The 26,741-nt window shown below is 35.0% G+C and overlaps 1 protein-coding gene across 1 annotated transcript in view; it reads right to left on the reverse strand.

Annotated features, from left to right (window-relative positions):
- The window catches only part of LRP1B (LDL receptor related protein 1B), a gene marked incomplete at its 5' end in the record, with an annotated part of 587,496 nt that overhangs the window by 268,820 nt on the left and 291,935 nt on the right, over positions 1-26,741 (reverse strand). Inside the window, 8 exon segments of the mRNA XM_080399306.1 lie at positions 825-992; positions 2,285-2,365; positions 7,248-7,364; positions 9,256-9,381; positions 13,704-13,844; positions 15,377-15,499; positions 21,215-21,404; positions 24,339-24,558. Of these exon segments, the coding sequence (XP_080255432.1) occupies positions 825-992; positions 2,285-2,365; positions 7,248-7,364; positions 9,256-9,381; positions 13,704-13,844; positions 15,377-15,499; positions 21,215-21,404; positions 24,339-24,558 (1,166 nt within the window).

A 26,741-nucleotide genomic window follows, 5' to 3' on the forward strand; every position in this document is an offset into this window, starting at 1 on the left:
TAATGGATGTGAAGAGTGAGAAAGTTATAATTCCAGACCAATTATTCTTATACAGACAAATAATAATTTTTGTAAAGACAAAAAACCCAAGGACTTTATACAACTCAGGCACAGCATTCTACTAATTCATACATTTGTATGAGGTCTGCAACTAGATTTAGAATAAAAACTCATTTAAAAAAGCTATAAAATCATGTACAACTACTTTGTTGTGGAAAAATCACTATGAGAAAAATATGAAGAAAAAAGTGCCCTTATTCTTATCTGATTCTTCTGTATCCTTTGCTACAAGCATCTTCCCCATCTCTCCCCAGCCAAATAAACACAATGTATGGCATTTAATACAGAAAGTAGTTTGTTAAAACACTGTTGTACTTTGATAACAGTACGGGGGAGGAAGGGGGGGGGGGGGGGGAAGGGGCGGGCAGAAACAAGCCAAAATTTTGGATCATAGAAGAATGAAGGTATTATTGCATTAAAAAAATCCAGAAAATATAAACACTAACTTAAAGAATGCTACTTACTGTCTCTTTATCTAGGCAGCATGTATATCTGTTAAAGGACAAACATCCCATTTAGCATAATTCAGTAAACTAAAACTACAAAACTTATCTCAGTATAATACCCATTTGGTTTTCAACTGTATTCTTCTTCTGTAATACAATTCTGTATTATCATATTACACTTGACATATTTTCCATTCCAACCTTTAGCAAGGTTAAAAGCATTTTCTCTTTTTCTATTGACTGAATATGGGCCCTGTGTATTTACAATAGTCTTTGAGTTTTAAAATGTGGGAAGAAGGAAAAAGGAAAACAACTAACCTGCCTTGCTGCAGTTTGTTTTGTTTTCATCACTGAAATCTCCACAGTCATTATCACCATCACATGCCCAATGACTTGGGATACATCTACCATTATAACATCTAAACTGATCAGCAGAACACGAGTGAATACACCCTAGTTCATCACTTCCATCACCACAGTCATCATCTGCAAATACCAATTTTAAAAAAATATTTTAAAAGATAAAACATATCGATAAAAGACGTGAGGTGAAAACTATATTGCCAAAAAGGGAAGAGAAAAATCACATGCAGTAAATAAAATAGTATGCTTACTGTCATAAGGCATATAGTAAAATTATTTCTAATGCAAGTAATTCCTTAGGTCTATTTTACCAACAATACTGGACTCTGTCATTTTGGACAGTTTAACCCCATCACAGACACCAGCAAGCATCAGAAGGCTGTAGATTTTCTTTATTTCTTTAGTTGTGTGTAACTACACAGGCTTCCAAACACAGTGGGTTTACTTTATTCTCAGCGAATCATTAAGTTAGCTTACATAGTTAAGCACAGCCACAAAGAGCTTCATATAAACCATGAAAACCTGATGTCAAAATTTCTTTTCAAGAGTACTACAAACGTTGCTTCCATGTACTTGAAACAGCACAAGGTGGAGAAAGACAGCAGCACATAAATAAGGGTGGAATGTAGTTTCTCATTACTCTAATGTTGTAGTCATTACAACAATCTTAACGCAATTCCCATAATTTGATGGTGATCATCAAGGGATGGAAAAGATACATGTGTTAGGTAAACGCTGAAGGATCTGCTTGGACAGAATTTCAGTGCGCTGCGATAAAGTGGGGAGTCTGTCCATTTACAGACATGAATTCCTGTCAGTCTCACAAAATTATAGTAATAGCAAATGCTATGGTGAATGAAGGACCAACCCAATGTTATTAGGACTGGCATGACATCACTCCCACATCAAAAGCTCTGAGAGAAGATTCATTTGAACAGCTGTCATTCAAAGATATAATCTTTCAGACAAAAGAAATAACTAAATTGTAAAGTCTTGCTAGCCTTACCTCTTGAGAGATGCTATTTATTAAATTGAACTTGACCAGAAACAACAATAAATCAGATATTTTGGTCACTGGAACAATTTTTTTTTTCTAAAAGTAGAAAATACTCCCACAAGCAATAGGTTAGCTTTTTTTTTTTTTTTTTTTTAATAATGAAAGTGTACATCACACTTCATTCTACAGAATATACCATTTGTAACTATTACCACATCCACTGCATCATTCATTATATGAAGCTAAAATATTACTGCTTTCTAGGTCAGGTCAGTAATTTTAAAATAGTGTATTTATTCTCTGACCACTTACAAGCCAAACCAGCAATATCAGTCTCAGAGGAAAAGCGCGACTATCAAAGCAGTATTTATGTAATATCTACCATACTCGTGTCAGATATAGAACATTTGATACTTGCCTGAATCACAGAGCCATTTGCTACTAATGCATCTTCCATTTTTGCATATAAATTGAGTTAGTGGTTCACATGTTGGGAACTCTGTGAAAGTGTTCAAAAAGAAATAAAAACTTTTTAATATATATCCTCTTTAGTAATAATCTTCCACCTTCCTATAGGCATAAGTTACACAAGTGTATTGGATTAAGCATTTGCAGCTGCCAGATACTTAATCAGGAGAGAAGAAATAGGTGAGACACCAAAAAGAGAGGGGATAAAAAAAAGGCTTTAAACTGTAAATAATAGTCCAAACCCTATCCTTCCTCAACACGGACCACTGAAATGCATTGTTCTGTGTCATACAACATGGTCCTATACTTCCATCAGATCAGGGCTGGTTTTGCTACTAAGCATGCTAAAATATACAGCTATCAGGCTAGATGCCTGATACAAAACATATTTTCAATGTGTTTATATAAAAAAAGTTCTCCAATTGAAGTAGCATTGCCAGTAAAAGACAGGTAGACTACAAAATGAGAAGGTTAAGTTCCAAGCAAAAGAACAGCCAAGAAAAAATATTACTGTACACCAACACAATAAAATCCTAAAATTACAATATCAGTATTTACAATCATTTTCTCTGAGCATTCCAGTAAAATCAGTAGAAAATGCAGACAATGTAATTCACAGATACTGATGTGTATTACACAGAGATTTGTTTTTGTAATTGTCCAGTATGCTTCTGCACAGAATAACTTGACTTTTTTGAGACTGTCTTCTAAAAACAATGACATAACTAGGTACATGCATTCATACCACTAAGAAGTTAAACAACGCTTGTACCCATTACATTTGTAAAATTCCAGATATACTTGACAAAACCTGGCAATTGGTAGGACACAATCTGAAAGTCTAACTCGAGTCAAAAAGAATAAGAAGGACCCTAAATTCTCTATGGCAGATCATCAAGAGAAGACAAGCAACGGATACTGAGTGCAAACCAAAGATGGCAACACAACCTGCCTGAACTGCTACTTAAAGGCAAGTTTGTCCTTCACTGAAGAATTTCAGGTTCAAAGACACTACAAAGTACATCCAAAATGCAACAGAAATATCTAAAATGGTGTCTAGTCCACCAGCCATACTCAAACTGCCATAGATCAGAACAAATCTGTGAGTGTGTTTGTTGTTAGGTTGCTCTAGCTACGTTGCATTGTTTTAGTGCTGTTAAAACTGAGACAGCAAACCTAAACATCACAGAGTTTTTGAGAGCTAGGCCACGTAATTAGTACTGGAGTTCTAGACACTTAAAATGTGCTACATGAATGTAAAATTTCCTTAGGACAAGAACTGAAATAGTCCTTGAAGTCAATAAATTTCTGACTTGGGTTTGTTGTCTCTTGCTGTCTTCAGTGCAGACAATGTTTTAGTGAATTCTAAAACTTCTTTTTTTGTCTTTTTTTTTTTTTTTTTTTTTTTGGTTGTTTTTTAGTGAAGCTCAGGGCAAGTTTGGGCTTAAAAAAAGTAACACATGGAGCACCAAACCAAACCAGTTGCATCCAATAGGCAAATAAGGAGATTATCAAGTATACCATAAGACTGAAGTGTTTATTCTGCTTCAACATAGAAAAGGGTGGGAAGAAATGTTGAGGCTGATGACAACACTTTGTCAATTACTCCTAGGAATTTGGGGTTTTGTTTTGTTTTGGGGTTTTTTGTTAAATTTTTAAAAGGCTGTTTTTCTAGGGGAACACATTACAGTGAGAACAAAAAGTCTGTTTCAAGAAAACCGACATGTGCCACTATGACAGTACTTAGCTACAATATATGTCTTATGTGCTTCAAGCAAAGCTGAGAAGAGTTTTTAATTTTGCTTATTAGCTGTTCAATAATTTCCCCACAATTTTAACCCACATATTAAACATAATTTTCCCCTTTTCCACACATGAATGCCTCCATGACTTTGTTTTATATTTATATGTCTATCCAAGACCTGTCTAAAGAAACAGAAACTAATTAAAATGAATTGTGATTATCCTCATCACAACCAACATCCATCCTATTATTCTGAGCCCACCACAGTCTTTCCAAGGATGTTTTGCAGTATCTCCAGTGTTTGCTTCTCATAGCCCCAGGCTCCACAATCACTCACAGTTCCCTTTCAGATCCTAGAGGACAGGCACAATAGAATCACAGAACAGCCCAGGTTGGAAGGGACCTCAAAATATCACCTGGTCCAATCTTTACAAAAGGTTTAAAGGAAAAATAATAATAATAATCTCACTTTTCATATACTTGCCCTCATTGTCCCTATGGCATCCCCAGTACTCCTTTCCTATTTCATAGCAGAGAGATGCACATGCAGTAGTCGCTCATCCACAGCCATCCCTGAGCTGACTGACCTGCAGCACCCCTTTAATTCACAGCAAAGTCTCTCCACAACAGACACCAATCTCCTTTCTCTCTGCTACCTTGCCACTTCTTTCACACTTCTGTTATTGAGTGCAAATGGTATGACAACAAACTGATAAAACAGATGGACAGAAAAAAATGACCACAAGCTTTGTTTCCCTTAGGAAAGCAGTGGAAAAACTGAGGAGGGTCTCTTTCCAAATTTTCTTCAGGGATGTCATGCTTCTTAATAAACCTGGCTGTAACTTTAGAAAAAGAGTATGCATTATGATACCAGTATCATCATTGCAGTTCTGTTCACTGCAGCTATATGCCAATATAAGTATGCTTAAATAATTGAATCAATAAGAGCCAAAAGTTAATCACAGCTGAAGAATGGTGCAGTTAAAAATCAATGATTTGTAATAGTAACAAAGCAAACAATGATTATACTGTTAAGATAAAACTTGTGCATACAAGAATCTTAAACTGTTTCATATAAGAAAATATATACTACTCATAGTTAAATATATGCCATTAGCATGCCCATTAGCTATCATAATATGAGGCAGACTGAAAAATGAAGTATTTGACACATTTGCACAACCACAGTGCATGAAGATAAAGAAGCAGGATTCAAAATCATGAAACATATGTAAAGTCTGGCCAAATTGAAAAGCAGCAGGTGAAATAAATGCTGATTAGATGATCTGAAGAAATATTCCAGATCAGCTGATACCAAACAAAACACATGGTAAGAAATTACAAAGATTACATTAACATCTGTGTATCGATAAGGTGTCTGCGAACAAACGTACAGCTAGTCAAGAAAAACTTTTACAGTGCCAAGTGCCATGCTGTACTGTTGCAAAGAATGCTATAATTTTAAGAGATTGCAAAATATGACTCCACGGGCTGCACCTATTCTACCTATCTACACAACAGATTTTGATTGGAAGCATGGCATTTAGAAATCTACCTTAACAACATTCTCACTTTTACTCACATAATTATTTTCATTAAATTTTTATCAAATATGTCACATATTTTGAAGTAACTCATCAGATATCACGTAATGTCAATATAAAATTGGGGTTTTTTGTTTTCTATCACTATTTTATATCACTATTAAAGGAAGAAAAAGGAAGGAAGTAATAAGGCAAGACAAAGGAGGTGAACATAAAAACTATTTATGTGTAAAAATCCTGAAAAATCTTGAATACAGTTATTGAAGAAAAAGATGCTGAGAATTATATACGGACTTCAACATTAACAATGTAAATTTGACTAAAAATATTAGCTAGTTGCCAGTCACAAATAAATAAACAAACTTAAAGGATTATGGATGAACAGAATTAACTGATTGGATCCTACATGTTGCCTTCCATAGATTCTCTGGTAATCTGGGTCCTGGAGATCTACGTTTACGGAACACAGGGCACCATTGCAGCAGCCTATGACTTTTATTTATGCATTTACTTTCTATTTTTTTCCCCTCACACTCCACTGTAATGCTTCAAAGGTATCAAGATTTTTGCAGAAAAACTTGTCAGTAAGAGCACTGTTAATAAGTCTATTGAAAAGGCTTACAGCAGTAAGAAGTTTCTAAAAAGAAGACAAAAAAAAAAGTAATGTTTTATCAACTACATTGCTTTAGTTTGATTGTGATTGAGAAACAGTGTATTTTTACAACAGTGAATCAAACTAGAATATCAGCTACATCTGAGAAAAATACAGGTCTAACTTCTAAGTATCCTAACAAGTACACTTTAGATTTTAATTGTTTTATGCACAACCTGTCACTTCATGTTTACATGGCTGATGCTAGTAAAATAGTCAGAATTCTTTCTTCAAAACTCTTGAAAAGTCATTTCAGATACATACCCTATTATATTATGACACATTAATTCATATTAGCAAGTCAAATATTATCACAAATATTCTAAACAGGGAACTCCCTGATACAATGTTTTGCAGACAGCTCACTGACCCTTTTGCTCTCAGTCTCACAGCAGTTACCTGTGACCTGCCAAACAGATGAAGGCAGTCATGCTGACTTATAAAAACCTTAATTGTTTGGAAGCAGCTGATTAGAATCCACCTCTCTTTGCAGTATCTCAGCAAAACAGCAATCAGCAGAGCTGCTGATAGTCTCTCACAATATAACCAAGACATGCTAATTCTCTTCTGCAAAATAGTGTCAAAATAACTTTCTGTTCAGACTTGAAACAGTCTGATTTTACTGACATCTACGATATGCTGAGGGGGCCCACGTAAACAGGTATGAGGTTGAGATAAAAATCAATTTTTGAAGGTGACAGTATTTGATAACGGGCTGTAAATTAGAACAGTGTTGATTGATCTGCATATTTGGTATTGTATTTTAAAACTCATTAACAGAAAAAGGAAGCCTTTGCTTTGGGTTTATTTACATCAAAGAGTTTGTATTAGCCATTTCACAACAAGTACTATCAGCTCATACAACAACAAAAAAGATACTCATACATTTTCTGTCAGTTCATGTGAAAAGAAATCCTTACATGTTTAAGTTTTTATAGAATAATTTAACTTTTTTCTCCAAAAGAAAACTCACCACAGGATGTCATTTCATCAGTTTCATCTCCACAGTCATCCTCCCTGTCACAAAGCCATGACGTTGGAATACAGCGTCCATTCCCACAAGAAAACTGGTCAACCTGACACGTTCTTGCTGTCAAGACAAAACACTCCAAAAATGCAAGGGAAATGGACTAAATCTGTAAGGTCACTCGGTACATGTCTATACGTAGAAGTTGCAAGTCTGGAGGGCATCTGCTAGCTGGCTGCACATTTTACCTCAGCTGACTAAACATCATTCACCTCCCTTGATTTCAGACAAAACTGAGGTGCAGGACTGTGTTCTACCTCAGTTATGTAGAATTCTAAGTGGTTTCATCAACATATGAGAATATGAAATTTTATATGTAATTATACAAAACTGATTTTAGTGGTAGAAGAGCATTAATGTTTGAAAAAATAACTGTACTTGAGTTGAAGTAAACAAAACACAAGGCATCAAAATGTCTAACTTAAAACTGGAATATTAACAAATTGTATTTCATAACATAAACAGTGATCTAGTGAAACTCCTGTCTACACAGAAAAATGGTAATAAGCATGGGGGTGATGTGCCTGGCCTCAGTGATCTTAGAATCTTTGTCTTTGCAAATACGCAACTGTATTGATCCATTAAAGGAAATTATGTATGTCTGTCTTCTGAAGAAATAAAGATCACTATAAAAAAAAAATCATGCTGTGTAACTATATACATTACTTTGAAAGCTGATGTGCACTAAAACTTCAATAAAAATCAACCACATAAACCTGCCATTACTTAAAGTTTTGCTTATTCAAAATGTGAAGCCAGAACTACAATGCCAGTGATAATGACACAGATTTGGATTCCAAATTTAAGCTTTTAGAATTCATCTATATGTGATTCCACACTTTTAAACAAAATTGCTGATACATCAGAAACCCCCAAAATCAAAAGTATTTCTGCATTTGGTATTCTCAATTACCATCTTCCTCTTTCTTCATAGAAAATACCAAAATGCAATAAAAGAATGTAAGTTTTAAATATTTCAAATAAGTATTTTCTAAAGCACAAACAGTGTTTGCCAGTGAAGGCAGAAGAGGAAAAACAAGAATACAAAACTCAACCCATAGCTAACTAACGTAAGGATGAAAAACAAGGTCTTCAAATCAGACTTTTACCCTACAAGCAAACAGTCACATAACAAAGCATATCAAGATGTATTACAATCCACAACAATATGGCACAGGTGATATGGACACCACAGGTCTGCATCTGTGCTAAAATGCTTTTAGCCAAATCACACAAGTAAAAATCAGAACCACTTACTATATATATAACAAAATTAAGTAAAGTAAAAAAGAGTTTGGGGAGTATTTTAATAAACACTGTAAGCTGTCTACCACTGCATTTCAGTTTTAAATAGTCATCAGCTGATTGATGCCTGATATTTTGTATATCAGATACTTAATGACTGTTTTGTGTACTCTACCAACACTCACTAAACCACTTCTATATAAGCAACGGACACATTTGGAACTCCATGATTTATGTCACTAGAATCTGTAAACGATCTTCATCTTGGTATTTCTTTAAAAGTCCACTACGCAGTTAATAACTTACAAATGAAAACAATTTCAAGGTACCAAGGGGAAAACTGAATAACTAATTATGCTTTTGCCAGCATAAAATATAATTTACTAGTGACATGGCACTCATCACAGCATGTTAACAAAAAAAATTCTAGCTGCCAAAAGATTTAGCAGGGACAAGTTTGTACCTAAGCAGTGCTTTGACAGTCAACCCATATGGATAGATTAAGTGCTGAATTACTCTGCAATGCACAGTCAAGCATAAGGATTAAGTAAAATATAATTTGTATTCTAGCCTTAGCGGAATAAAAATCTGAAATAATTTTAAATGTCAATAATCAAATTACTAGTAGCAAAACAGTTCAGAGCAGTCTTGAACTGTTGATGGAATGGGAGTGAAAGAACTTGTAAGCAAAACCAAGTAAAATTTTTACCTGCACAGGTTTTATTTGATTCATCTTCATTATTACCACAATCATTAGCTCCATCACAAAGCCACCTTTTGGGAATACAGCGATTATTTTGGCACTTAAACTGATCATCAGGACAACTATGGTTGACTGGGGAGAGAAAAAAAAAAAAAAAAAAAAAAGTTGTTTTCTTAAGAAAATAATCAGAGAAACCCAGCTAAATTAAATACATTAAACATTTTCCCTGGTGATGCAGTCAGTATGGTTTTCTTGTACATATAATTTCCCTGATATAAAGATTGTTCAGGGAACCAGTCAATTAAAAAACATTGCAGTACTGCGATGAGAAATTAAACAATACATAGTAAAAATTCTCCTACTAGACTAGTGTCAATATGGAGATCCTCCTCTATTAGCTACTAAATAATAAAAGGTAGCAGCATTTTACAATGTATCCTTAAGGAAAAATGTCCTCCATCCCATTTTATCAATATGATGAAGTTTGCAAACTGAAGTGCACATAAACAGAGGAAAACACCAAAGGGAAGAGATGCAAGTTGTAAAGTGCATATCCAAAATATTATACCACAGCAAGCAGAGATTTGAGCAGGTTATAAAACGCTTCTAAAATGATCCACATTACTGTCAATGGCCACATACTGATCTGCTGTTTAGTTACCATGAAATTGTAGGTGTCAAATAGTGAAATATGCAAGACAGCGTAAAACTGACAAAAATCTGGTATTCAAGAGCAAACAGGTTATCTCACAAACATGTTTTTGCTAGCTACCAAATATCACGGAGATGATGAAGACTGAATGCACAAAAATTATGTAAATACTACTGGTCTGCTTTTGCAGCTGTAGTAAGTATGTATGCTCCACTTCTTTTATGATAACAAGATCTATTATTAGAAGATCTTGCTTATCTTGATCTACACAAGAGCAGTAAATCATACACAGTTGCAAATGCTGGGTTAAAAATAATCTCAAGCTATTTACCACCTACTCCAGCCATCCATAGTCTCTTTTTTAAAGTTTAACATATATCAGGAAACAAACAATCTTTAAAATGAAACCATGTCTTGCAGGCTTATCCTTGACATTTCAGTAGCTTTCATCTTTGACCTTTCTACCTATTCTTCCTATTCAAAATGACACAGAGGGATTGTGATATCAATAGCACATGAACTCTTCATGAGTGTTTTCTTTGGAGGGTGAAAGAACACTAGAAGCAAAGATTAATTAATAATCTGAGTAGAAAGGTATTCCAGAACTCATAACACCTGCAACCTGGTTTGCAATGTGACTAGAGAACAAAAATCATTCGTGAAATAAAATTAAAACCTGAAGAATCTTTTTTTTTTAATCTGACTTTAATAGTAGAAAAATATTGCTTAAAATATTATTAACCTTATTGTTAGGCTTGTAATCACGTATATTTACTAACATGTATGTATTCTACTCATAATTGCAAATACTTCAGACTAAAAAAAAACTACTGAAGTTACTATAGCAATTGCTGAAAAGAGATTAATGTTATCATACTGGCTGCCTAAACTATATATTGCATACAGAATTGGGACCAGATGATGATTTCATTTACATCTGTTTAAATCCTCTGAAAATCACAAGCTTCAATCAATTAATTGGTCTCTATTACACTAATTCAAATGAGAATCAAGTCAACTCTGCCCAAAGATTTCTCTTCTGTCTTTACTAGTTGAACTCTGTATTTAAGCGTAAAAACCCCTGGTAATACAACAAAATGTTAGTCAGCACTACAATTCCGAACTGGACAAATGTTTTGAAAAGAATTAGGACTGATATTAGTAATGCCTACTACATGGAGCTATCAAAATACATAACTGCAGGAAAAAAAAGCCAAAATGGCTCCACAACAGCCACTTTGAAAAAGACCTAGCTATTACAAAGGATCACATGCTCAGTATGTTATCAGCAACATGAGGCCAACGTGAAGCAGGCTAAATTTTCCCAAGGATGTATGAACAGGACTATCAGCCCTCACAAACACATTTTTCTCACAGAGTCACAGAATGGTTGGGGTTGGAAGGGACCTCTGGTGATCATCTAGTCCAACACCCTGCTAGAGCAGGCTCTCTTGGAGCAGGCTGCACACGATTGTGTCCAGGTGGGTTCTGAGTATCTCCAGAGAAGGAGACCCCACAAGCCTCTCTGGGCAGCCTGTTCCAGTGCTCGGTCTCTCAACCTAATGAAATTCACAAAAGACTCAGCAGAAGAACATACGTCCAACCCCTAGGAGAACTTGTCAAAATTCAGAGAGGAGCAATGAAGTCTAGAAAAAAACCCAATAATCTACTGAAAAAAAAAAAAAAAAAAAAAGACAAAAAAAAAAAAAGAACAGATTAGAGTTGTCTCTAAGAGATAAAGGAGACTATGATACAAGTTTTCAGACACACAGAACAATGCTGCATAGTAGAAGAGTGCATCAGTTCTTCATTCCTATGATTGATAGGGAAAAATAAAAATGTACTTTCAGTAAAGGAGATCTGGTTTACAGAAGTGATCAGAATAGGAAGCATTGCAACAAACTGAGTAAGGAAAGAAATTTTCACTGCTGCAACTCTAATTTTATAGCAGGGTACCTAAGTATCTTCCAGGAATGACACAGATACATAATTGATATGTTTTCTACTATTTTTCATTTCAACAGCAGGAGTTCCTCTACAGCAAAAAAAATACAGCTCTAGTAAAACTGTATTTTTAAAGTACATGTAATTTTAAACTCAAAGGGAAGCATGTTTTTATTGTTGTTGATTTTGGTTTGGGGTTTTTGATGGGGTTTTTATGGTGTGGGGTTTTTTTGTTTGTTTGTTTGCTTGTTGTATTTTTTTTAGAAATACATTCAGAATCACAGAAATGTTTATGGTTGGAAGAGAGCTGTTCATACCAGCTGGACCACGTAGAGAAGTTTTCCCAGGCCTATGTCCATACAAGTTTTGAGTATCTCTATAGACAGAAACTCCACTACCTCTCTCAGTGACCTATTCCAGTGTTTGACTATGCTCAAGAAAAAGTGTTTTCTTGAGTTCAAATAAAATCTTGTGCTTTTCAGTTCGTGTCCATTACCTCTTGTCCTGCTAGTGGGCACTACTAAGGAGAGCCTGGCTCCCTGCTCTTTATTCCCTCACAACAAGTATTTATAAACATCAGTTAAGATCCTCCCTGAGCCTTCCCTTCCTGTCAGACTGAACAATTCCAGTTCTCTGGGACAGATGTGCCAGCTCCTTTAATCATCTCAGCGGTCTTTTCCAGGTCTTGCTCCAGTAAGGCCCTATCTCATACTGGGGAGGTCAGAACTAGACACAGCCCTCCAGATGTGACCACATGGGGGCTGAGTAGAGGGGAAGGATCACTTCTCTCAACCTGATGGTGATGCTCTTCCTAAAGCAGGCCAGGATGCTCCTGGTCTTCTCTTTGTCACGAGATGTATTGCTGCTAATGGTCATCTTGTTGCCCACCAGGACCCCAAGGTCCTTGTCTGCAAAGCTGCTTGCTAGCCAAATCGTCCCCAGCCATATACTGTAGTTATTCCTCCCTGGATGCATTTCTCCTTATTACCCTGATTTTCACCATATACCTCTCCGTCCAATTCTCCAGCCTGTCAAGGTTTCTCTGAATGGCAGCACAGTCATCTGTTGAATGAGCCACTATTCTCAGCTTTGAATCATCTGCAAACTTGCAGAGTACCCACTGCACCTGTCATTAATGAAGAGGTTATTGCCTCCGGCATCAACTACTGGTAACTTAACTCCAGCTGGATATTTTGCCACTGATCACAAGACCCAAGGCCTGGTCATTCAGTTTCCAATCCATCTCACTGTTCACATACCTAACCCATCCTTTTTCAGCCTGTTTATGATGATGTTATGGCCTTACTACAGTTGAGGTAAACAATATCCGCTGTTTTTCCTTCATCCATCAAGCTAATCACATCACTGCAGAAGGCTATGAGGTTGGCTGAGCATGACTTCCCCTTCATAAACCAATGCTGACTCCTTCCAATCACTGTCTTTCTTTCATGTCTTTTAAAATGGTTTCCAGGACTAATTGCTCTATCACTTTCCTAGAGGTTGAGGTGAGGCAAGCTCTGGTCTGTGAAGGTTGGACTACAGATATTTTGAGCCCCCCCCAGTTATCCTGTGACCCATGCAAAGAAGTGCAATAGCTGGAAACAAAGCAAAGAACTCTAATACTTAACGGAATCAGAAATGACAATGTCAAAACCAAAAGATGGCTACGTTTCTACTGTATCAATGTCATTTGAAAGAACCACTATTACTACATGCAGGAAACACAGAAAATGAAAGGTTTACATGAATGATTTATGGATTAGCACTTTTGTTTCAAAGTTTTCAGGCTGACGTTACTCTTTTTCCAATTTTTAAAATGAAGTATGAATTGTGAGTTAAAATATAAAAGCATACATACAGCAAATTTCAGAATGCTCATCACTGCCATCCAGACAGTCATCATCCCCATCACAGCGCCAGCGATCCTGGATACAGCGCTTATTGTTACACTGAAACTGTTCAGCTTTGCACAACTGTGGTAGCACTTCTCCATGTTTAACTAGGAAAAAATATCCAAGAAGCACACCTATTTAATCAGCTTGATATACATACAGAATCAAATACAAATATCTCTACATAAATATACATTCCTCTTATCACTTTTCAAAACATTTTAATAAACTTTGCATATTTGAGGTAATTCCACCTGAAGCCTGTAGCAGCATGCATATCTGAGTGTATGGTTGAGATAATATATTTTTAATAAATGGAAGAACTCAGAACAGAATGGCACTCAAACCATTTTTTAAATTGGTGCTTAGATGATAGTGTAAAAATATCAGTTAAGAATATTGCAATGCCTCATCAGCAGTGAAAAGAAAATATTCTTACAGACACAGACCAAATTCTGGTGCACAGTAAAGGGCTAGAAAATGATTAGTGAAAAACTGATTCTTGTATCCAAGCAACAAGTCAAACACCTGCATTATGCACTGGTACAGACTTAGCAAAGAAGAAAGGATAAAATTCTGCTGCAGTAGAATTAAGTAGCAAGCTACAGGCTTATTGATAAATCCAGACAGATACATTTCTCAACATCTGGTTTAGAATGCTTAATATGTAAATTCCACACATCACTCCATGACCCTATGAGGAACACCAAATTCCTTGGAAAGAGCTTGGCAATGAAGTGTGTTTGGGAAAAAGCAGGAAACCTGCTTCATTGAGATCTGAAAGTGGCTAATCCCTCCTCCTAATGCTTATATTCCATCTTACCAGTGAGAAGCCCACCTTCCAGTATTTTCTGCTAAAAAGAAAAATAGCAAAAGTGATGGCTCTGCTAGCCATGCATTTGGGTCAATTGCAAGGTAATTGCAAGCTCAGTAATGTTCATCATGTTATGAAATAATCCTTATGATTTACTCATCCCTACTAGGCTTATTGCTGGAGACCTGTGTAAAGTTTTACACACTACATTTCAAGAAATAGATCAATAAGATTTAAAAAAAAAATAAAAAAAGAATTTTGAGTAAGTTCCAAATATCAGGTCTAACCTTTATTAAAATTACCTGCAATATTTGATAAATTATTTTTATCGAAAACCCCACTCTTCATTAACAACACAATTTTTAAAAATCTGAATTTCAATGAAGACATCCAAGGAAGATGCAAAAAAAGAAAGTGAAGTTTAAGTAGTCTGTTTCAGGATCTATTTTATACAAATATATCAGCTTGGTATGTTTTATGAACAGTTTCAGCATGAATATTTTCTATGTCACATCTAAATTTAAAATACTTAGTCCATATAATAATTTGAAACCAGTTTATATAGATCTAATAGAATAATTCTATAGATTAATTTCTAATATACTTTAACATTCTGAAATATTTGAGTTTTATCATATCAGATATTCTGAAATATTTTCCAATGCATTTTACCCTCAAATATTGTGTCTTTAAAATTTTGTATTCTTTGAAAAAAAATATTTAATAAACTGTTTTCAATTAGACACACTTTCTTGTTTTATTTTCAGATATTACTTTATTCGTTAACAGTATTACCAACTTAGATAGTCTTCAAAAAGATCTTACTCATGCAGGTTGTACTGTTTTCCTCCAAAAGCTGATTATCAGCACAGGCACAAACTCTGCCTCCAGGAATTGCTAAACAAAGAGTGCTGCAGCCTCCATTATTAACACGACATGCATTATCACCTGTGAAAATAAAATAAGAACAAAACAAGAAAACCAACTTTAAAACTAACAGCCTTGCTGGAACTAGAAGGTTGTGGTTTTTTTAGAATGTAAGCACATAAAGATTATTTACAATTATTTTCAGTAAATGAATTTAATGAAGTATATTGGCATCTGCACATGTTAAAACAATGTGACTGCAAATGCAGACTGAGAGAAAGAAGAAAAAAAAAGGAAATAAAAATACAATGAAATCTATGGCTGACAGAATACAAGGTGGATATTCCACTGCTCTTTTCTGAATACACCTGCTATTTCTCTGTCTTCTTTTTCTGTGTTATCATTTCTTCCCAAAAGCTGTATGCTATTCATATGAAGATACTGACAGCTGCCAGGTGTTTTAATCATTGATCAAGGACTGCTGCACCCTTACTATACCTCATTCTTCAGGCAAGCAGACTTAAAACCAAAGCCCCCTGAAATAAGTGTTATGATTTCTGTAACAGAAAATTGCATGCTTGGTCATGGCCTAATTGCTTAGATATTCACTGCTGAAGACATTCAACTTTTCATGATCAAAGTTTTGTTAATTCCAGGTGTTGGTGATAACTATGATAAGGCAAGCTGTAAAATTTCATGTCTGCCAAAACTTTGAATTAGAACTCCCTTTTTCCATCTTACCATCCTAGTAAAAAACAGGTCTTCCCTCCTCTGGTCCTTCTTTTTAGGTGTACAAAACATTCATCAACTTCCTGATTAAAACAGACTCCGCAAAATTCCCTCTCCTCAAAGCACTACTACTTGACAGAAAATATAATATTCATTCCTCATAGAGGTAGCTGCAAACACACATATTAAACTGTCCTGTCAGTGCCATATCTGCACATGCAGGGAAACATTTTCAAGTTATCTAAAATTTTGAAATCTGTCAAACATTAAGATGCCCCTCACCACATGTCTTACAATACAGACCTTGAGCATTTCACAATAATCTATTCCTAGGCTTTCTTCTGACCCACCATAAATAATTTCTTAGAAGTAAATGTGTCTACAGTCCATTAAAACCCCAATGAAATTCCAGATAAATTTGTGTAAAATAATTAATACATAATGCTATGCCAAGCCACTAGTGGTACTTGTATTGGGGAAGGTGTGAGGGAGATGGCAAGAACACAGTTGTTTAAATAAGGAAAACTCTTAAGTATTATGAAGTGAGAGATGGATCACAATTTATAGATATAGTACCTCCAATTTAAGATTAGGCACTTTAAAGACTTAATTGGATCTTGATTTCATGTTTTAGACTATGATCTAAAACATTGTAAAAAAATGGACTACTTTATTATGGCTATGCTCACCAAAATGCAAATATATTATTAACAAAACATCAAAAAATTAAGGGATATATTTGCATCTCAATCTTGGAAAACCTCAGGTACAACACCTCAGAAAAAGTAGCCTTGAAACTCGACAAGTCCATCCATTACACAAATCAAAGAATGTCTAACACAATGATTTAAGAAGATATCAGAAGCTACCAAAACAAACAAAAATATAATCCTCAAAAGTAAATCCAGAATTATACAGCACAAGTCAATGAAATTTGCAGTGATTTAATTAAAGAATATACATGAGTTTGTCAGATCACTAAAAAAGAATGCTATAGAGTAAAAGAATATTTAAAGCTATTATAGAAAATACTTTGAAAACACACAATGATTCTGAAGTCCAATGCAAGCTTAAAATAAATAAAATCAAAATTAAAACACCAGATCAAAGTCAGCTGCTCCACCTTGAAGATTAAAAGTTCCTACTTAACCACATAATTAGGATGACAAACTACAGCACAGTAGGTTACTTGCTAAGTAAGTGATAAAAGAGAGGATGATGACAAGCAAAATACAAGTACCAAAAGTTAAAGCAACAAGATACTAGACAAAAAAGTCTACAAAATGAGCTTTAAGGAAGACTTCACCTTGAAGGTGCAATGAGACCTTCAGTCCCATCAGTCTTCCTGTAGAGACTCCCAGGATAAAATGTCTCCTGAAATGCCGTACAACAGACAGGTTAAGTCTCTTTATTGAGTAAGCTACAGAACCTATTTAGCTACCAAGTATTAATGAAATTAAATTTCCTTGACTGCTCTTTGAAATATATATTTATATGGGTGCACTTAAAATATTCCCAAAATTGTAAAGTTACTTGCAAAGCTATCATCATATCTTTCATATTTTGCCAGCTTTTAAAACAGCTGCTGCCCTGCCATTTGCATATGATTCAATTAGGCTGGATCCATTTTAAGTTGCTAAAAAATTAGGCCAGAACTAAAACATAACTTGCATCTCAGTCACCATTCTCAGAAAAAAATTGACAACCATATCCATTTATTTAATCTTCTAATTTAAAAGATACAATGAAGCATTAATTGCTGCTTAGCAATCACTGTACTTCTAGGTTTTCATGAATATTAATGTATGTTTGTACCTTCCCATAAATCTAACCTGAAGTACTACTACTGACAGAAAGAGTAGCAGTCTGGGGCTCAAGCAGCAATTCTTTGCAACCTGAAAATTTAAAATACCAGCTGATTTCAAAAGAGGTTATTTTAACTGCTGTAAATGGACTTGCACAAGAATTACTTACATATGAATAGCAACCCCCTCTCTCATAGCAGTGGAAATACCAGCAGGCCTTGGCAGGTTCATACACTGACTGTAATTCCAGCTCCTATGATTACTATGCTTCCTGCCATCTTCCCATTTTTTAAAGTATTCCTGACACACAGAGACCCAAAGACTAAGCCTCAGAAAATAAGATGAATTCTAGTCTCTGAAAGCAAGAAAAAACAAGTTCCTCTACAAGAAGATCGTGCCTCATGAGATAGAAAGACAGTGAAACACATCTCTTAAGGACATACCGAAACAAAGCTTGATGTCGCTACCCATAGCACAAAGCAACACTGGATAGGCACAGCCAACTATCCTGTAAAGAACTCCTAACAGAAATGCCAGTCTCAGTTCAACTATGCCAAAATTAATTGACGTGATTTCTGTTTGTGTAGACAGTTACAGTAACAGCATCATCAAAACAGTAACCTCAAAATATCCAGAGCCACATGTTTCCAAATACATCCACATAAGCTATAGAATATACTATAAAATTAACTACTATGGTCTTCTCTGTAACATATGATTCAGTCTTGATTTTGATCTTTTAGAAGAAACATAAAAATAACAAAAAGAAAAACCACACTTCACTTTATGTAAAATAAACGCTTATGCTCCTTTGGGAACAATGCAAGATCAGCCTCACTAAGCATGACAAAAAGGGAAGATCCTAAAGGGGAAGATCCTAAAGGAGGCAGTTAGCTTACAAAATTCCAATTGCAATTTCAAAAAAAGAATACATTAATAAGCCAAATACTCCATCTCAACATTTAAGCTCATTCAGCTAAAAATCTCTAAGAAGGTAATGCTTCAGTCTTTTACCTCTGTTGTCAGCTTATTTGGAAGCTAATAGCAACTGCATTCTTTTTAAAATTTCCCTTATGTCTAAAAACAAAGAAACTTTCTGAGTACCTGATAAAGCAGCAGAAGTACCAACTATTTAAAGCAATCACCACCTCCTCCCTTAGCAGACACAGTTCAAAGTCTCCTGAAATATGGCCAACTTAAGGGTAGATTTACTGGGAGATTTTACCTTAGAAAACCCCCCAAAACACCCAAACCCAACAACAACAGACAACCACCCCAAACACACCATTTTTTTACATGATTTTGGAAGCAAGAGAGAGTCCCTGAAAAGCATCTGTGATACGAGATGCACTGCTACAATGACCTTGACATAGAACAGTACTACACATACTACAGTTTGCTTTAGGTACAGAAAATCTAGATGTTACAACATCAGAAAGGAGAAACCTTTAGCATTGCCTCCATGCTCATAAAACCAATAACAAGTTGGCTGTCTGAACCTCAGCACTCCATAATGAAGTACTAATCTCAGTGACTTTCCCTAAGAAAGCCTAGCTGGACTTATAAAAATATTATTCAGCAGCAAAGGAAGACTTCATATTAACCGGTTGTAAAGAAAATCACTAAGCTTTTCAGTAGGGCCTCAGACGGTTAAGTAAGACATTGTAAGAAAAGTAGTATTTTTACAAACTAGAAGATATACTTTTAGATAGAGAAAAAGTCTTTGTCTTCTCCAAACAGTATTAACTACATATATAAGTCTTCACATACAGTAAATATTAAAATGAAATATAAAATTAAACCCCATACATGCAGATATTAGATGCCAAGTATTTTGCTGGTGTACATATGCACTTTGAGTTTTATACTTTTGCATAATTTTGAGAACTAAACTGTTTCTTCCCTTTGTAAATCACCAGTTGTTTTTGTGCTGAATGGAAAAAAAAAAGGTAAGAGTAGACAGAACAAAAAAATTTAAAAATAAATTAATATTTATTACTCAAACCTCTGAAATAAGCCTATGCAAAATATTTAGCCAATATATATAAGGAAAATAATCACTACATTGTAATTTCACATATATTTGTGTCATTTTTGTATACACACCTGAAATATATATACACACACTCAGCATGTAGATATATGACAATAGGAAATACAAAGGTTAAATGTTGTCTCTGCATCTATAAGCGCTAAATATTTTTCCTAATGTTTTGATTCTATCCACTCTGTACTAGTTTTATCAGTTGTGTCTAAACCATTCATTAACTAAAAACAACAGAGACAGATCGTCCAAGTGCTAAGAATAGACATGAACAAGGCACTGTACCCACATCCAGATCTGAAGGTGATGATATGTGAAAATAAATTTGGGCTTTATGCACAGGGACAAAGCACTCTAAATAGGTCCTGTAAACTTCAAAATGAAAATAAGTAATTAAAAAAAAATCACTATTTTAACATTGTATACTAAGTAGCATTCAGATAAATGGTGGTATTTATATTTTATTACTTTTCTCTTTTATGTACATAATCAAATGTAGCAGGACTGCCAACATCTTAAGTGTCTCTGAATGTCTATAGGAACTGTTGAACTGGAACCATTCTATATGTCAAAAATGATGATATATAGAGATATAGACATCAGTAGTTAATACAGTCATCTTTTAAACAGTACTTTATTTATACTAATTCTGATGCTCTGTTTTATGTTTGGCAGCAGGCATTAACCAGACATTAATCTGAAATTTGTTTTTATTACAGACAGCAAATATTCAACAACTCATCTGATCACTGTCTACAGTAAATGGATTTCAAAGATTTCTTCTGTATAACAGTACCACATACTTTCAGGAGATTAAATAATATGGAATTGATGTAGACCAAGATGGGGAGAAAAATACAAAAAGGACAAGACAGACAGGATCTATGATCTTATTTAACAAAAGGTAAATACAGTATTTTATTCTATGTCTATGAAAAAACACGTATATGTTATCTGTTCCATTCTATACTTTCACAATGTCTTTGGTACACAAGATACACAGAAGAAATTCAGACAAGTATAATATTATGTTTCACTTTTTAGTAAGTATGAGATGATCAATTTCAACATCAATAGACTGAAACATTGGAAACATGCCACAAGTCACATTCTTTTTTCTGTTATTGTCCACCTAGTCATGTCACAATACTAGAAGACGGTAAGAGAAAAAAAATCCTTTTATAGCAGACCTTGGGAGAAATCGTATATTATAAATACCTTGCTGTTTACGTGGATCATAAATTTGGAGCCCAAACAAAGGTGGTCTCTCACTTCTTAAAAGTGTCACATTCCTTGTAACCAGGTCCAACTGGAAAATTGACCCATTCATATAATCTGTCCAGTAAACATAATTTCCATGATGTGATAATCCAAAAGGATGGTTCAAATCTCTTCCATTGTAGACTACCTGCAATTAATTAGTGGTAGGTGAGCATTAGCAAGGTTAAAATAATTATTATTTTTTCATAGCATACTCTGCTGAGAACATAGATAGGAAATCAGAAAACTGAAGTACTGTGCCCAAGCATAACAACTTAATGGAATAAAATCACATAAAAACTGCAAAGCTGTTCTATGCACCAGCATCAATATCTAACTTCAAAACTTAATATACATTAACTGTCCCCTGTCAGATAACAGAGGAATACAGGTAACCATGCAATCATTATATTCAGTTAATATCTACAGTCTTCCCTAGCAAGGAAGCATGGTTCTTCATACAACTCAGTATCTGTGAAATATATAGGATATCTGCTTCTTTTAAAGCAAAGAAGTTTGTACAAGTTGTTTTGGGTTTTTTTGTTGTTGAAAGGTGAAGTACAGAAATTGCTTATTTATTTCTGTGAACTCCATCTCTAGTTTGGGTCGTGATAACTGGGGGGGGAACGTAAACAATGAAAAAATTGCCAGAGTTCATACCCAAAATAAGACAAACTTTCTTCCATGTACCTTCTGCTTCTGGATTATTAACTCATACATAAAAATACAAATTACACCCCAAATCTTGTCTTTATTTTATCGGCCATAGAAATGTTCTAAAACAATGTCATTAACTGTAACTCAAGTCTCAGGAATCCTTCACAAGAACTGCAACTACCACAACACAAGAGCTGTCTGATTACGAGCAGTTTAAAAATATTTTTAATTCCTATAGAACAAAAACAAAACTTCAGACTCTAAACTTACCACCAAGTAAATTACTGTAATCAGAATGATTTACTTTAAAAAGACACAGAAAACTGCAGAACAGTAAATGATCTACTTTTGGGAGCCCTGCCTTTATACCTCATCATTGCACCTGCCATTTGGCATGACTGAGTTCCAGTCTTCCTCTGCTGGCTGGGGTCCTGGCTTGAACTAATGTCCAACAGCTTATTTCTAGCTCACCTCCAGAAAGGACACAGTTCATCAGGTGTCCTACCCTCTATTCAGAGACACAAACCCAAGAGAACAAGGAGATAAAGCCAACTAAAATACAACTACTTTGGAGTGACAACAATCGTCCCCCTTTGCTCTTCAAATTCTCTCTTTGGTTTCGGAATTCTTTCGGTCCAAAATACCTCATCTCAGTTAACTGCTTTTGATCAAAATTAATCCATCAGTCAGCTATCCACCAGCTACTGGTGGAATTCTTGTAGGACTTCAGGACACCCTAAAATCTTCACTATACTGATAGAATTTAATGACGCTATTGACTCAGTTACATTTTGACCAAAATATCCTATAATGAAGAACAAATGATTAAGCATCAAAACCAAGTATCTTCATGCATTTACTGTGAGGGTGATGAAGCAGTGGCACAGGCTGCCCAGAGAAGCTGTGGATGCCCCATCCTCGGAAGTGTTCAAGGCCAGGCTGGATGGGGCTGGGAGTAACCTGGTCTAGTGGAAGGTGTCCCTGACCACAGAAGGGAGTTGCAACTAGATGAATTTTAAGATTCCTTCCAACCCAAACCATTCTATGAATCTGGTTATTTTTGGCTACATATATTTTTTTCAAGTAGTTACGCATTTTATTTAAATCACAGGATTAGAAAAAAACACTTTTTAAAAAAAACCCCAAAATATTCTGTGTCACACTTCAAAATATAACCTGTAAAGACAGGTGCTGCTTATTATTATAGCAGGAGGCAAGAGCAGCAAAACAAGTTCTCGCCAGTAACCCATGTGCAATCCACGGCAGCTTCATTTAACCTTCCCAGACCTGTTCTGTCCAGAACTCTTCCAGAAGTCTAACATTGCTAGTAGACAAGGATCTCCAGTTAAAAAAAAAAAAAAAAAAAAAAAAAAAGTCTGACAATGCTCTTAGTCCTCTCACTGCTCCATCACAGGACCATAATGGATTTTGAGCAAAAGTAGAAGCACTAGATGCAAATCCTAACCTTGCCTTTATGCCAAACAGCAACACTATGGCATTAGCACAGGCTTAACAACAGATCACTCAATATAAAGGATTTTAAAAGCAGTATTAAAGCTATATGAGCTTGCACAGGATTAGTTCCACACAGGACTGTATCTACAATTACTACTTTCAGCACTAGAGATCTGTGTCTTGGTCCTGTCAATGCCATTATACAGAGGAATCATGAGTGAAGCATAAATGAGAAGTCACAAGACATGTACATTTTGTGACAAAGTCCTCCCACAGAATTAATGCCTGCCATTCTCAATTAACACTGGTTTCAGTTGTCAGGGTACTAATTTTACAAAGCACATGGGGAAAGCTTCCCCAAACTATCAGGCTCGAGTCTAAAGTTTAACCATTTTCCAGATGTCAGTTCTGTGCTTGTTACATCCACAAACAGAATTTCTAGAAAGACTTGCATCTAGTATAGCATCTAGCTAGTATAGCAATTAGTAACAATTAAAACAATCTCTCCCCATCTTTGACTGCACTTACTGAGCACTTCCCCTCTGTATACCACAACAAATTCTCAACAGGGCATTGAGATTCATAAAAAGCAGCTTATCCAGTGAGGTTAAACAAAAGCCTTTCTCTGGCAGAGCCAAAAGAAGGTTTTTTTCCTACTGAAAAACGCTTTGCAGCTTCATGGCCCAATCAAAATATAACTCATTGTGACATGAGAAAAAAAAAAAAAAGATTAAAAAACAATTTTAAAAAAATAATAAACTTTTGTGTCAGTTTCTAAAGATGAAAATTTTAAGCTGTATTATAGGCTCCTACAGGAGACTGCCAACATCGCTTGTTTCAGTACAGATGACACTGGACATGCTGAAGGGTTACGCAGACTTGAAAAAGCTTGAAAAGTATTTTTAACATAACACAATAAAATCCAGAGAATGAGCATGCCTCTGGCAAAACAGCAGTATTTTTCTTTTACCTTTCTGTCGGTTCCATTCAAAAATATTCTTTCAATGTGATCATAATAGGCATCACACCAGTATAGTACATTGGCATGATAGTCCAGAGTTAACCCATTTGGCCATAGCATCTTTGATGTTACAAAAATCTGCCGACTGTAGCCATCCATCCATGCCTTCTCAATTCTTCCCACACTGTCATCTATTTCATCTTCTTCCCAGTCTGTCCAATACATCCAGCTATGAAATTATAAAAATGAACATTCAGATACCACTTTAATCATGTGAATTATATTGTAGACTTGTAGCAGCAGTTCACAACAGTATAACCACAAGACAGAGTGATTTTTACTTTTGCATATTTCTTACCACTGCTATTTAATTTCTACAACTATATTTACTTTTCCTGTGTACTGGATGCTGCTGAAATGACACTTCTGTTGTTTTGCTCATATTGTAATAAATTACATAAATACCAAATGGGTTAACTAATGGGAAGTGAAAGAATTAAAAAATTATTTAATCATACCGTAATTATGATTGTTTTTTTTTAAACCAGCAATTTTATTGACTTTGTCTAAAGTTCAAACTTTTACTGTGGTGTTGGGTTGGGTTTTTTTGTTTTTTTTTTTTTTTTTTCATCTTTGTTTGGTGGTTTGTTTGGGGTTTTTTTGTTTGTTTTGCCAAGTCTAATTTGCCTTTATGATGCAAATCTGCTTTTTATTATGCTTTATACAATCAAAACCGGCTGCAATTCATGAATTAATTGCATTCTGTTTTATTAGCTACAGGATAACCTTGGCATTCTCTGAACTTCAGATCCCACATGAAAGCAACTAAATTACTCAAAAGAACTATTATGAGCACTCTGTCCCTCACAAAAACGTTTAGAAAGATCAGCTATAAACATTATTTGAAAAATAGCTAGTAGGCAATTTAAGCATAATTTCATGGCTTATAGTGCAGCAATGCAGATAGGCAAAACAAGTATAAAAAGTAGTTACCTTTGCTACTTTGGAAAATTTAAACAAGCCTTGTAGTAAGTAATCTAAGTTTTAGTTCAGATGAGTTCCTTGGGCCAATCTCTACTGGACATTACAGAAAACACCCCTATATTTCTCCACACACCCACCCCACCCCTTATTGAATTAATCTGATTATCACATTTTGTTACAGAATTTGCTGGTGAAGACTGATTTAAACAAATCAAAATACACAACTTGAACATATACAGAACAGAGGGTAGCAAATATTCTAAGAAACACCGTACTCTTTCCCCCAGCCCGCCCCCACCTCCCCACTCCCAAAGGAAAATCAGGTTCACGGGAAGAAACACATAGAAACCTGTATGTAACCTATGGTGTCTAAACAGCATTTCACATCACATTTCCCACAGTAACATCAATATGCTGAAAACATTCACTCAATAGTAGACATCTACTTTTGAAGTCAGATCTAGAATTTCAATTGTTAAGCATTAACTAAAGGAAAAACATCACACTTCTTAAATGGATCATACTTGTTAAAATTGTCACGATATAATTATTGTTTACCTGCCTCATCTTTAATTTCACCAGAATTGTGCTTCTGAAATACATTGTTTGATCCTAACCCACTTAATCTGTCTATACCTTGAAGAATAAAGTCCCAGCATTTAAAATCTGAATTTACAAAGGAATGAAAATATGAAGTGAAAAACAGTTTTTTTGTGAAATCTGTGTAAATGATTCCAACTTTAGCTGTCCAAAATCTTATTCAAATACACTTTTATGCACAAGCATAATCTGATCAATTTGCTTTTCATCTAAGAAATTTGAAAAGACAAAGAAAAAATTGTACCATCATTACACAGGTTTACAGATTATGCAAATTCACCTTTTTTGGTTTTTTTTCCTGTTTCTTCCAAGTCACCAACCAGAAGGTTGTTTCATTTTCTTTTAATATCTTTGTAAATACGTGCTAAGAACATCAACCAATTTTTGATCCATGAGGCTTACGAACTTCATTGTATGTTTGACTCAAACAACACCAAGTTTAATCACAGAACTAAAAAACCGGCATGCGCCCTAAAGCTTGGGCAGAGATGCAGGTCAGTGTGGTATGTATTCTATTGGAAGACAAAATATGTTTTACAAATATTTACATGACTGCTCAACAGCAATTACTGAGCTTTTCTCCATTAACTTTTTGTCTGTACTTATTCTAGTTATCATATCAAAAGCCAAAACATGCTTACAGTACCAAACATTTACATTGATGCGCTTTAATTGTATCTGAATACGCAGGTAATGCTTCTACATTGGCTAAATCAAGACTAATATTTTCTAAATGTAATTGAAATCCCATAATAAATGCTATCCCTCAGGAAAAGCTTCCATGAGAAACATAATCATGAAAGGCACGTTATTTTATTAGAAAAGTGT

Source organism: Falco punctatus (assembly GCF_963210335.1).
Source record: "Falco punctatus genome assembly, chromosome: 8".
Classification (NCBI taxonomy): domain Eukaryota; kingdom Metazoa; phylum Chordata; class Aves; order Falconiformes; family Falconidae; genus Falco; species Falco punctatus.